Raw genomic sequence first — 13,333 nt, 5'->3', positions numbered from 1 at the left:
TAATCCATGCTTTTGTCACTTCTAGGTTAGACTACTGCAATGCTCTATTTTCCGGCTACCCGGATAAAGCACTAAATAAACTTCAGTTAGTGCTAAATACGGCTGCTAGAATCCTGACTAGAACCCAAAAATTTGATCATATTACTCCAGTGCTAGCCTCTCTACACTGGCTTCCTGTCAAAGCAAGGGCTGATTTCAAGGTTTTACTGCTAACCTACAAAGCATTACATGGGCTTGCTCCTACCTATCTCTCTGATTTGGTCCTGCCGTACATACCTATACGTACGCTACGGTCACAAGACGCAGGCCTCCTAATTGTCCCTAGAATTTCTAAGCAAACAGCCGGAGGCAGGGCTTTCTCCTATAGAGCTCCATTTTTATGGAACGGTCTGCCTACCCATGTCAGAGACGCAAACTCGGTCTCAACCTTTAAGTCTTTACTGAAGACTCATCTCTTCAGTGGGTCATATGATTGAGTGTAGTCTGGCCCAGGAGTGGGAAGGTGAACGGAAAGGCTCTGGAGCAACGAACCGCCCTTGCTGTCTCTGCCTGGCCGGTTCCCCTCTTTCCACTGGGATTCTCTGCCTCTAACCCTATTACAGGGGCTGAGTCACTGGCTTGCTGGGGCTCTCTCATGCCGTCCCTGGAGGGGGTGCGTCACCTGAGTGGGTTGATTCACTGTTGTGGTCATCCTGTCTGGGTTGGCGCCCCCCCCCCCTTGGGTTGTGCCATGGCGGAGATCTTTGTGGACTATACTCAGCCTTGTCTCAGGATGGTAAGTTGATGGTTGAAGATATCCCTCTAGTGGTGTGGGGGTTGTGCTTTGGCAAAGTGGGTGGGGTTATATCCTTCCTGTTTGGCCCTGTCCGGGGGTGTCCTCGGATGGGGCCACAGTGTCTCCTGACCCCTCCTGTCTCAGCCTCCAGTATTTATGCTGCAGTAGTTTATGTGTCGGGGGGCTGGGGTCAGTTTGTTATATCTGGAGTACTTCTCCTGTCCTATTCGGTGTCCTGTGTGAATCTAAGTGTGCGTTCTCTAATTCTCTCCTTCTCTCTTTCTTTCTCTCTCTCGGAGGACCTGAGCCCTAGGACCATGCCCCAGGACTACCTGACATGATGACTCCTTGCTGTCCCCAGTCCACCTGGCCATGCTGCTGTTCCAGTTTCAACTGACCTGAGCCCTAGGACCATGCCCCAGGACTACCTGACATGATGACTCCTTGCTGTCCCCAGTCTACCTGGCCATGCTGCTGCTCCAGTTTCAACTTCCACCTGACTGTGCTGCTGCTCTAGTTTCAACTGTTCTGCCTTATTATTATTCGACCATGCTGGTCATTTATGAACATTGAACATCTTGGCCATGTTCTGTTATAATCTCCACCCGGCACAGCCAGAAGAGGACTGGCCACCCCACATAGCCTGGTTCCTCTCTAGGTTTCTTCCTAGGTATTGGCCTTTCTAGGGAGTTTTTCCTAGCCACCGTGCTTCTACACCTGCATTGCTTGCTGTTTGGGGTTTTAGGCTGGGTTTCTGTACAGCACTTTGAGATATCAGCTGATGTACGAAGGGCTATATAAATAAATTTGATTTGATTTGATTTGATATGCAACTCCTACTTCCTTACATCACTATGGTTTTAATTGGCTGAAATCGTATGTATCTAACCTGAAAAAAAAAATGATCTACACATACAGAACTCAGTTATTATCTTGTAGGTGGACATATCAGCATACGATAGAATTCTGAGTGTAGAGAGCATGATGTTAAAAGCTTCAGTGTGGTAGAGAGAAATGACAGAAGTGTGTCGCAGCGACGCATGGTGGCCGTGTGGAGTGTGTGGATAGCTCTGCAGTGTGCAGATGACAGTGTTACATAAGGGAAGTGGAGATGGCAGAAGTATATCTACAGCAGTGTTACAGGTCCTTTTCTGCATTCAAATGGAGCAGGAATGAATGAGAACTGCCTGTTTTTTAATAAATGTTTTATTGTTGGACAAAAACTGGAAAACAAAAATCTTGCCATTTTTCAGTTCTCGTTTTTGCATATAAACAAAAAAACAAGTAGAAATGTAGATTTTCACATATGGGTGGGATTAAATGTGGAATGCCTGTCATTGGCCAAATGACACTCCCCCCCCCCAAGTGAAAAAAAAAATTATGTATATATATATATTTGAATACATTGAACAAAAATATAAATGCAACATGGTAAGTTGTTGACATTGAGGTAAAGATGCCTTAATAATGAATCAACCGTGTCGTGCTAGGGGGAAACACTGCATTATCGTATGAGTAGGCATATGCTACGGACAGTTGCATTTTATTGATGGCAATTTTAATGCGCAGGGATACCGTGAAGAGGTCCCGGAGGCCCATTGTCGTGCCATTCATCTGACACCATCACCTCATGTTTCAGCATGATAATGCACGGCCACATGTCGCAAGGTCCTATACACAATTCCTGGATGCTGACATTTCCCAGTTCTTCCATGGCCTGCCTACTCACCAGACATGTCACCCATGTATGACAGCGTGATCCAGTTCTTGCCAATATCCATTAACTTGAAGAGGAGTGGGGAGTGGGACAACATTCCACAGTCCACAATCAACAGGCTGATCAACTCTATGCGAAGGAGATGTATCGTGTATCTGTGACCAACAGATGCATATCTGTGTTCCCAGTCATGTGAAATCCATAGATAAGGGTCTAATGAATTTATTTTAATTGACTGATTTCCTTATATGAACTGCAGTATCTCAGTAAAATCTTTTGAAATTGTTGCATGTCACGTTTATATATCTTTTCAATGTATATTTTCAGAGTAGCTTCCCCAACACTGTTCATTCATGGCCTGAGCTCGAGCTCAGTAGACAGTGCCTGGCTATTGCTAGCTACTTCCAGACACAAATGAGAGAACACTTCACTCTGACCATTTCACTCAACTGTAGCAGAGCTGGTTAAGCTGTTTTCATGTTATCCAGAGCGTTGGTGACTGTAACTATGCTGCTGGAAACAATTTAAATATGTTTGTTTTTTTGCAGATGTTTACACTCAGACGAGAGCGCTCTGAAATCGGAGTAGATAGCCAGAGTGAATTTACAAACACACCCAAAGCCAGTTTGTTTCATGTTTGAATTAAGTAAAACTTTATTATAACTTTATTATAAGAACACTTTCAAATACACATTTGAAAAGTATCACAATAAAACGAAATAAGATGAGAATAATATTTCAGAACAATTGTATTCATAAGTGTGAAGTAATAACAGTAAAATATTTTCTTCATCATTAAAAACAATATAAAGTAATAAGTCATCAGAAGCTTTATTTAAGCTTTGATACATTGACTTCAAACTGCTAAAATAAAATCTACAAGTTATACTAACTTGCGTAAATGGGTCAAATGAGATGACTAGCTGACTCGCTCCACAACTGATCACCTAAATGCATATACTGACATCTTCTGGATAAAGGTAAGTGTAAGCGCTTTACAAGGAAACTGAATCCAATAAGATCAAATTGTTTGGCGTAGAACAAATTGCATCACCCCTGCGTCCCTATAACCATGTCAAGAGTATATTTCAGAACTTTATAGATTACTGTTCAAACAGAAAACTCAGTGCATTACTTATTCACAGCAATGATGAAAGGCACAGTAACAGGAATTATTGCAGACAGAGATCCTGTGAAAACACGTTTTCTAACATGAAGGTGCATTGTGATACTGGTCATTTAAAGGTATTAACGCTCCTTTGATGGAATGCAATGTAATAGATATGTATTAACTATAAGTAGTGTGACTATTTTGTCATTATGCCTTGCTCCTCTGTCCACTCAGAATGGCACACTGTCATCATCAGTTTTACTGTTGTCCACAGTTTCTTCTACCGATGTTCTCACCCACCGCTGGACCTGAGGACTGGTGGCTGGGGAATGCAAAGTGAGAGAGGGAGCGAAGGAAAGAAAAAGACAGGGTGAACTGAGAGGTTGAGACAGGGAGAGAATGCACTGGGAAGAACACCCATGTGCTTTATCGATCACAATCATTTATCTTATATTGAATGCGACTTTACAAGAACAGTCGAGCTGAAAACGTGTCTCTGTTTTAACCCACTTTGAAAACTGGGGTTCTCACCTGACACCCGTTTTGTGTAGGATTCCCGACGGACCTCCTGGGCCTTTTCTCTTTCTTTCACGGCAGCTGATATGGAGAGGGCAGCCATTTTACAGACGCTGATCCGCTCTCTGCCTCCACCGCCTCCGCTTCCTGTGTTCCTGATGGTCACTCTGCTCGGGCTGCTGGCTGGACCACCACTGCTGGTAATCACTCGACTACCCCCACTGCTGATCCTGACACCACCCTCTGTACTACTAATTCTCTGTCCACTAGTACCTGCACTACTGATCATATGTCCACTACCTCCACTTCCGGTGCTACTGCTACTCAGTCTACCTCCACTGCTGATCATATGTCCACTACCTGCACTACTTAGTCCACCTCCACTTCCTGTGCTTCTGCTTCTCAGTCTACCTCCACTTCCAGCACTGCTGATCATGTGTCCACTTCCAGCACTGCTGATTCTTCCCCCACTTCCTGACTTACTGATCTGTCCATTACTTCTACTATAAACCTTCCATTCTCCACTTCCTGCACTGCTAAGTCTACCAGTCCTTTCATTGCTCGTGTTTCTGTTAAACTGAGAGACACTTTCGGAATTCACATGGGTCCAGACTCCACTGCCGTTACTATTACCTGGACCACTGAGTCTGCCTCCACTACCTGGGCCACTGAGTCTGCCTCCACTACCTGGGCCACTGAGTCTGCCTCCACTACCTGGGCCACTGAGTCTGCCTCCACTACCTGGGCCACTGAGTCTGCCTCCACTACCTGGGCCACTGAGTCTGCCTCCACTACCTGGACCACTGAGTCTGCCTCCACTACCTGGACCACTGAGTCTGTCTCCACTACCTGGACCACTGAGTCTGCCTCCACTACCTGGACCACTGAGTCTGCCTCCACTACCTGGACCACTGAGTCTGCCTGTACCTCCACCATAAACCAACCATTCTCCACTTCCTCCACTACTTGCACTAGTTAACATGTGTCCACTTCCTGCACTAGTTAACATGTGTCCACTTCCTGCACTAGTTATCATCTGTCCACTTCCTGCACTAGTTATCATCTGTCCACTTCCTGCACTAGTTATCATCTGTCCACTTCCTGCACTAGTTATCATGTGTCCACTTCCTGCACTAGTTACCATGTGTCTACTTCCTGCACTAGATATCATCTGTCCACTTACCATATTATTCATCATATAGCCAATTTCTGTCCTGCTGATCAAACCACCACTGCCTACACTAGTCATACCTCCAGTACTTATCATACTTCCACTTCTCATATCACTGATGATCTCCACTGCACTTGCCACTGTGCTAGCTGGCACTTTTACCGCTACACCTGTGGCACTGCTGATCGTATTGTCACTTGCAGCGCTGCTAATCTGTACAGCATTGGTGATCAGACCCCGTTCTGCACTGCTGATTGGAACTGGACCTTCCACTTTCTTCACCTGGATCACAGTTTCCTTATCCTCGCATCCCATGCTGTTAGCATTATCGCTGTCAGTTGTCTGAGACACGGATGGGAACGAGACTACTACAGTTTCCACAGTGCTTATGTCACCTGTAGAGACGTGGTCAATCATTTGAACATCTCTGCTAATCATACCTTCACTCTCCATCAAGGGGATTTGAGCTCTGTACTCCCTGTGGACAATTGGAACCTCAAATTCCACAGGGCTGGATGCCATTGATATTTCTGTGCTGATCATCTCAACCACACTTCTTGTCGGGTCATCAGCCTCATCAGCACTCTTCATTTCAACCACACTTGTTGTTATGATTGTGCTCGTCAGGTCACCACCCTGAGCAATGTTTATCTGACCTCTACTCTCCTCACAGTTTGGTTGACCTTCGTCGTCTGCATCACCAACTACAGCTGTGACTTCCAGCTCATCAACCGGTCCTACACTTTCAACCCTGCTGCTCTCCACAGTGTCACTCTTTCTGGATATACAGCTTGTCTCCTCAATGATAGTTTCCTCTATAATAACATGCTCTCCATGTTCAGCATTTATCATCTCAAATCTGTCTTCCGATTGGGTGATATTTACTTCTGTTGGCTGACTGCTTGGCTGAACCTCATTTTCTGTGATGTTTATCTCCAAGGAGCAGAGCTGTGCTCCAGTTTCAACACAGCTGATCTGACTGCCATTTCCTACACGGGTTATCTGAGCAACACTTTCCGAAACACTCAGAACTCCACTGATCTGAGTTTCAATTTGACAGCTATTCATCTGACTCCTAACCTCCATGCTGTCAATCTGAGTCTCCTCACTTCTGAATTGGTTTTCTTCCTCTGCGGAGATCATTCGAGCATCATGCACAGTACTAACAATCTGATTTTCACTGCCAATGTTAGTCTCACTTTCCAAACTTCTCTCCTGGATCTCAGTTTCCCTACATTTTATCTGACCTGTGTTTTTTACATCACTGACACCAACCACCACTACGGCCTCCTCACTGCTAACTTGTACTGTGTCATCGGCAATGCTTATCTCTTCTTCATTCACCTTGCTAGCAGTCTGTCCTCCACAGTTAACATTGGTAACATCAACATCACTACTAGTGATCTGAACAACTTCTGTGTCTTTAATCTGAGATGCATCTTCGCTAATCTGAGGTGTTGAGATAATCACACTGATATTATCAAGTGGTCTGTCATTGACTCTACTGACAGTGGTGGTTTTATTCTCAACGCTACTCACAACGTGAGCTCCATGTTGTGCAGAGCTGGTGTTAGCGCTAGCTCCATGTTGTGCAGAGCTGGTGTTAGCGCTAGATCCATGTTGTACAGAGCTGGTGTTAGCGCTAGCTCCATGTTGTGCAGAGCTGGTGTTAGCGCTAGATCCATGTTGTGCAGAGCTGGTGTTAGCGCTGCTCTCTGAATATCCAACCCGATGCCCACTTTCTAAATATTTGCTTTGGACTTCTTTTACAGTGCTAACCTGATTGGAAGTTTGTACACTCTGCACTGTTTTATCGGAGGCATTATACAGAAACACTTTCTGCACACAGGTAACCTGCTCGCCAATGGCTGCACCTACCACTTGTCCTCCGTTTTCTAAATTGCTTGAGGTCTCTCTTGAGAACTCACTAATACTTGACACGCTTGCTCTTGGTACACAAATTATTGGTACACTTGCTCTTGGTACACTAATGGAGGAACTCTGAATTGGCATGAAGACATGTTGGAAGGCAGTTCCATTGCTCATTGCACAGTGAGACGTGACACTAGCCATGGCGTTGGGGCTTGATTTCCTGCTGAAGACATAAATATCTGTCAGACCTCAGACATGAATTTAGCTTCTGTCAAAACACCCGTTGCTCCCTTTTCTTGGATAATTACTAGTGACAACCCTTTTCTTGGCCTTACCTGGCTCCCCCTCCATCCAGCAGTCTCCTGTACTCAGCAATCTCCCTCTCCAGCCTGGTCTTGATGTCCAGTAGCATCAGGTACTGGACAGCCTGCTGCTCTGTGGCTGTACATAGCTGCAGCAGCTCCACCTCCAGGCTGTCTAAGTGCTGCTGAAGCCGACTGAGGTGAATACTGTATCGCTCATTCACTTCCATCTCGTCCCTCTCCATTGACAGATTCTGTAAGCGAGTGAGTAAACTGAAAGAGCAGCCATTTTAAACCTGTAACTCTCTGATTCTGGCTCCAGAGTTTCAGTGTAACAAAAAAAGACTGCAAACTTCATTGTGTAAATTTTTTTGGCGTATGTTACCTGGGTCTCCAATAGCTGCAACTCCAGAGTTAGGTCCTGGACTTTTCTCTTTAGGTCATCTATCTCTGTCTGCCTAACCTCGGACCCATCGGAACAGACGGTCACCTGGGTCTTCATGCTGTCCACCTGAAGGGTCAAAACAAACATGGAGAATATCTTATCATATATTCTGTATCTATAACATCTTCAGGACTCAGTGTTTGTGTTGACAGTGGCCCACCTTGCTCCGAAACCAGCTCTCAGCCTCTGTTTTGTTCTTCAGGACCATCGCCCCACACTGCTCCCTTAGGCGACTGAGACTCTCATTCAGGTCCACTGAGTGAGCACAGTCCATCTCCACGTTAACCAACCCAGACATCTGGGCCATCACTCCCTGCACTCCCTATACAGACACAGGAAATACAAACGTGGATGTCATTGTTGTTTCCAAAAGCTCTGAAACAACATTGACAATAGAAAGTCAATGCAAACAGTATGTGCCGTAATGGTACTAAACCTATGGAACCATACAATATAAAACATGTCATTGTAACAGTATAAAGACCCCACCTCCTCATGGTTGCTCTTGAGGAGGTCCATTTCCTCCAGGTTTCCATCCAGTTGGATGTGCAGATCTCCTTCCCTATCGATGAACTCATGCTGAATACTCTGCAGGTGGCTCAGCTCTGCCTCCGCTGCCAAGAGACGCCTCTCCTCCTGTTCACACCTATACCAGACAGAAGATGAACTTTAGAGTGTGTGTGTGTGTGTGTGTGTGTGTGTGTGTGTGTGTGTGTGTGTGTGTGTGTGTGTGTGTGTGTGTGTGTGTGTGTGTGTGTGTGTGTGTGTGTGTGTGTGTGTGTGTGTGTGTGTGTGTGTGTGTGAATTCCATTCTTGCCCATACACGTGTGACCTTTCAAAGATCACATGAGCAAGGAAAATAATGCAATTTACTACTTGTTTGCGTAATCATTCTTGGTGAACCCACAGGACACAGTGGTTCCACACATATACACTATAAACAAACTAACTTGTATTTATAGCCATAGACTTCCAGTTGAGCATTGGCGACCTGCAGCCTGAGTTGGGCATGGGTTGTGTACCATTCAGAAATCTATAGGAGAAACACAGATAGGCAGAAGATAATATATTTCATTAGCATGTTTACTATCAGTCTTTGTCATTGCAAGTCAGTGATGCAGTTAAACTGTTCCAATGAAATTAGAAATCTAACATTTTATTTTAAGCACTCAAGTCAAACCCTGACATAAAAGGACTGTGCCAAGACCTTAGCCTTTTTAAATGTTTTCCCCATGAGATGTTGGCTGTATCCCACAACTCTGTTACACCTTCCTTCCCACTGGGCACACACTGGCTGAATCAATGTTGTTCAGCGTAATATCAATGAAATTACATTGAACCTATGTGGAATAGATGTTGAATTGACGTTTGTGCCCAGTGGGTTCCTTCCTTCGCTTATTTGCTTTCCCTTCTTCCCACTACTGTTTGTTTGAAAGGATGGGATAGAATTCTATATCTGGCAAGTATTTTCGAAATCAGAGGTTACAGGTCACAAAGGAACAGGAGAATGAGTCTGGTCACAAGATGATGCTTAAGAGGAGAAGGTGAACTTGGGAAGGTGTTCAGTGATAGGTCCCCATGTAGACCTACCTGGTTCCGAAGGTTATCGATTATCCCCAAGTGTCCACCCATGTCTTTACGGTCACCAAGGAAGCTTCTCTCCAGATGTTCCTTGATCTGTAGCTCAAGCTGAGCGTTGGCTGCCTCTAGTTGGTGTACCTGAGCCACACAGACATCAACATAGAGCCTCACACATTCATACAACACACATCCTAGGTAGGCTTCTCAATGTTTTAGCCACTAAGAGGGGAATCACACCAGAGCAACTGACGGCCGAGTGTACTTAAAAGCAGTGGGTGGCCGTCGTATCTGACCAGAATATCGTCCTTCGATTTCAGTTAATTCCTCAACGAATATACAGCTAACTTTCTCCTAACATCACAAAAAAGAAAACCCTACATTTGTTAAAGGAAATTATTTCAGCTGAGCCGTTTGAAACAAATATTAAGTGAAAAGGTATCTCATTTACCTTTTCCAGGTAGGAGGCGAAGCGATCATTAAGATCTTGCATATTCTCTCTCTCATTGAGGCACAGGGAGTTTGAGACATTGGTGACGCTCACAGGGACACTTGATGCATATTCCATTGAGATGCGGGTTCCATATCCTCCCGCACCACTGCAAACGCTGTTCCAGTGTCCCCCTCTGTGGTCATGGGAGAGCCGGTTAGCGCCACTGGCAAGGTACACCTGCCAGGGTGCTATCTCCTGTGCAGATGCTGCCATGACTACTGTCAACACAACTCCAACCTGGGATCTGATGTAATGCTATGAAGGGCTTTTGTTAAATGTGCAAACTGCAAAGAGCTTACATATTTGTATCTATTGAAAGCAATTGTAGGTGTAATGAAACCCTGCCCACTATAGGCCTACAGATCTACAAAAAAAACATTTGTGGGCGTGTCTAGGGTGGAATTATGTTTTCTTCTGTCTTTCAAATGTAAATTGGATGGTTCTGGAGGCAGGATCACAGTCAAAAAGGTCAATACTGAGACAGAATCCCTTGTAAAACCAGTTTTCTTTTGGGAAGTGGACCAATAAATTGGATCAAGTTTCCTACAGTGAAAAATACCCATTGGGCACACACTTCAATGAAATTACGTTGATTCGCAGGCCTCCCGAGTGGCGCAGCAGTCTAAGCCACTGCATCGCAGTGTTAGAGGCGTCAATGGAGACCCGGGTTCGATCCCGGGCTGTATCACAACCGGCCGTGATTGGGAGTCCCATAGTGCGGTGCACAATTGGTACAGCATCTTCCAGGTTAGGGGAGGGTTTGGCCTGGGGGGCTTTTCTTGGCTCATCGCGCTCTAGCGACTCCTTGTGGCGGGCCAGGCACCTGCAGGCTGACCTCGGTCATCAGGTGAATAGTGTTTCCTCTGACACATTGGTGCGGCTGGCTTCCAGGTTGAGCGGGCGGGTGTTAAGTAGCACGGTTTGGTGGGTCATGTTCCAGAGGACGCATGACTCGACCACGCTTCCCGTGGCAATGAGACAAGATCAACTTTGGGGAGTAAAAGGGGGTACAAAAATATATATATGTGTAATAAAAAAAGTTGAAATTAGATTGAACCAATGTGAAATAGACATTGAATGGACGTCTGTTCGCAGTACCTGTTAAGTGAAATATAAATAATGCAACATCAAAGTCACATTTGAAGTGGTAAATTTAATAAAACATTACGCTCTTTATTCAATATTAGGACACTGTCCCAAAGTCACCCCAAAAATATTCCTGCCAAAAACATAGACCCATTGCTCAAAGCTTTGTTGTTGAAAGGTTATAATAGGAGCTCCCGAGTGGCGCAGCGGTCTAAGGCACTACATCTCAGTGCTTGAAGTGTCACTACAGACACCCTGGTTTGATTCCAGGCTGTATCACACCTGGCCGTGATTGGGAGTCCCATAGGGTGGTGCACAACTGGCTCAGCGTCATCCTGGTTTTGCCAGTGTAGGCCGTCATTGTAAATAAGAATTTGTTCTTAACTGACTTGCCTAGTTAAATAAAAGGTACAAAAATTCCACACAAAATGACGGGTATTTTTTTTACCCTGTTATCAGTGGCGTAGCGCAAATACTTATAATACAAATAATTGTTTAAGCATAAGTTGATTACAACAAAATAATCATAATCATAATATTGACAAAAACAAGGGGGTTAGCCATCAGTGAAGGAGTTGACAAGCCACTGACGGAGTTAAATTTGTAAAATATAGAAAATGATTAATTTGAAAATCCCCAATAAAAACACAACCATTCTATCAAATCTTTCCGCACTCTGACGGAGTTGACGTTAGACAAAAATCTATTTTTATATTTTATATTTTATGGAGATGACAAAGATTGCATTTTTCTTCTTCATTCAAGTGGTATACACAGTAACAATGTGTTTTTTCTTCAGATGATTTATGACTCTAAAACTATAAGGAAGACGGAGTTGACAGTTTCTGGTTGTGACCATGCTGATTCCAGTATTGTTTGTTTAAATCTATCAAAAGTAGAGAACTTTACAGACCATGAGTGGTCTTGTTGCACTCCATGTAATGAGGACATGAATAAGGGGTCCTTATGGTATAGCTGACCCTGCCCATTCCTGATTCATTTAGGATTTTAGACAAATCTGACGGAGTAAACAAAATCTCCACATTTTTTAGGAATCTAAGTTTTGAGAAATATTATTTAAAGTCACAGAGGGCTATAGCAAGAAACTATACTGAACAAAAAATATAATGAGCTGTTTAATGAGCATTTCTACTTTGCCAAGATAATCCACCCACCTGACAGGAAAAGGCTACTCTAAAATGTGCAGTTTTGTGATACAACACAATGCCACAGATGTCTCATTTTTTGATTGGCATGCTAACTGCAAGAATATCCACCAGAGATGTTCATTTCTCTACCATTAGCCTCCTCCAACGTACGTTTTAGAGAATTTGGCAGTACATCCAACCGGCCTCACACCCGGACAGCTGATGAAACTGCAGGTTTTTCACAACCGAAGAAACCATCTCAAGGAAGCTCATCTGCGTGCTTGTCATCCTCACCAGTGTCTTGAGCTGACTGCAGTTCGGCATCGTAATCGACTTCAGTGGTCAAATGCTCACCTTTGATGGCCACTGGCACGCTGGAGAAATGTGCTCTTTATGGATGAACCCCGGTTTCAATTGTACCGGGCAGGTGGCAGACAGCGTGTATGGCGTGGTGGGGGCGAGCGGTTTGCTGATGTCAATGTTGTGAACAGAATGTCCCATGGTGGCGGTGTGGTTATGGTATGAGCAGGAATAAGCTACGGGCAATGAATACAATTGCCTTTTATTGAATGCAAAGAGATACTGTGACGAGATCCTGAAGCCCGATGTCATGCAATTCACCCACACCATCACCTCATGTTTCAGCATGATAATCCCAAGGTGGCGGTGTGGTTATGGTACGGGCAGGAATAAGCTACGGACAATGAATACAATTGCCTTTTATCGATGGCAATTTGAGTGCAAAGAGATACTGTGACGAGATCCTGAAGCCCAATGTCATGCAATTCACCCACACCATCACCTCATGTTTCAGCATTAATGCATGTCGCAAGGATCTGTGCACAATTCCTGTGACCAAAAGACGCATATTCGTGTTCCCAGTCATGTGAAATCCATAGATTGGGGCCTAATTTATTTATTTCAATTGACTGATTTCCTTGCAAACTAAGTCAATAAAATCTTTGAAATTGTTGCATGTTAGGTTTATATTTTTGTACCATCATTTTTCCGTTAATATACATTTTTGCCAATTTTAAACACTTTTTTGGAGAGTATGAAATTGGGATCCTTCGCTTCGGACACGGGCATTTATAGGCAAAGAGCCGGCATGAAAATGAA

General features: G+C 44.4%; 1 protein-coding gene across 3 annotated transcripts; it reads right to left on the bottom strand.

Moving 5' to 3' along the window:
* Nucleotides 1–3,117: 3,117 nt before the first annotated feature.
* LOC109891901 (neurofilament medium polypeptide-like) lies at nt 3,118–13,083 on the bottom strand. Of its 3 annotated transcripts, none has more exons than XM_031827235.1 (9): nt 12,569–13,083; nt 9,500–9,628; nt 8,860–8,942; nt 8,399–8,555; nt 8,070–8,231; nt 7,850–7,975; nt 7,498–7,718; nt 4,135–7,385; nt 3,118–3,925 (listed from the first exon to the last, which is right to left on the bottom strand). In XM_031827235.1, exons 1-9 carry the CDS (start codon nt 12,860–12,862, stop codon nt 3,834–3,836), a joined length of 4,515 nt encoding a protein of 1,504 aa, XP_031683095.1. In that variant the 5' UTR covers nt 12,863–13,083; the 3' UTR covers nt 3,118–3,833. The 3 variants fall into 3 exon arrangements, with proteins under 3 accessions (XP_031683095.1, XP_031683096.1, XP_031683097.1); XM_031827236.1 differs by having other exon boundaries at nt 4,135–7,382; XM_031827237.1 differs by lacking the exon at nt 12,569–13,083 and adding an exon at nt 9,939–10,472.
* Between the last annotated feature and the right edge of the window lie 250 nt (nt 13,084–13,333).

This window comes from Oncorhynchus kisutch, linkage group LG6 (assembly GCF_002021735.2).
Source record: "Oncorhynchus kisutch isolate 150728-3 linkage group LG6, Okis_V2, whole genome shotgun sequence".
In the NCBI taxonomy this organism is placed as follows: domain Eukaryota; kingdom Metazoa; phylum Chordata; class Actinopteri; order Salmoniformes; family Salmonidae; genus Oncorhynchus; species Oncorhynchus kisutch.
The sequence above is the reverse complement of the archived record's forward strand: the minus strand, read 5'-3'. Positions and strand labels throughout refer to the sequence as shown.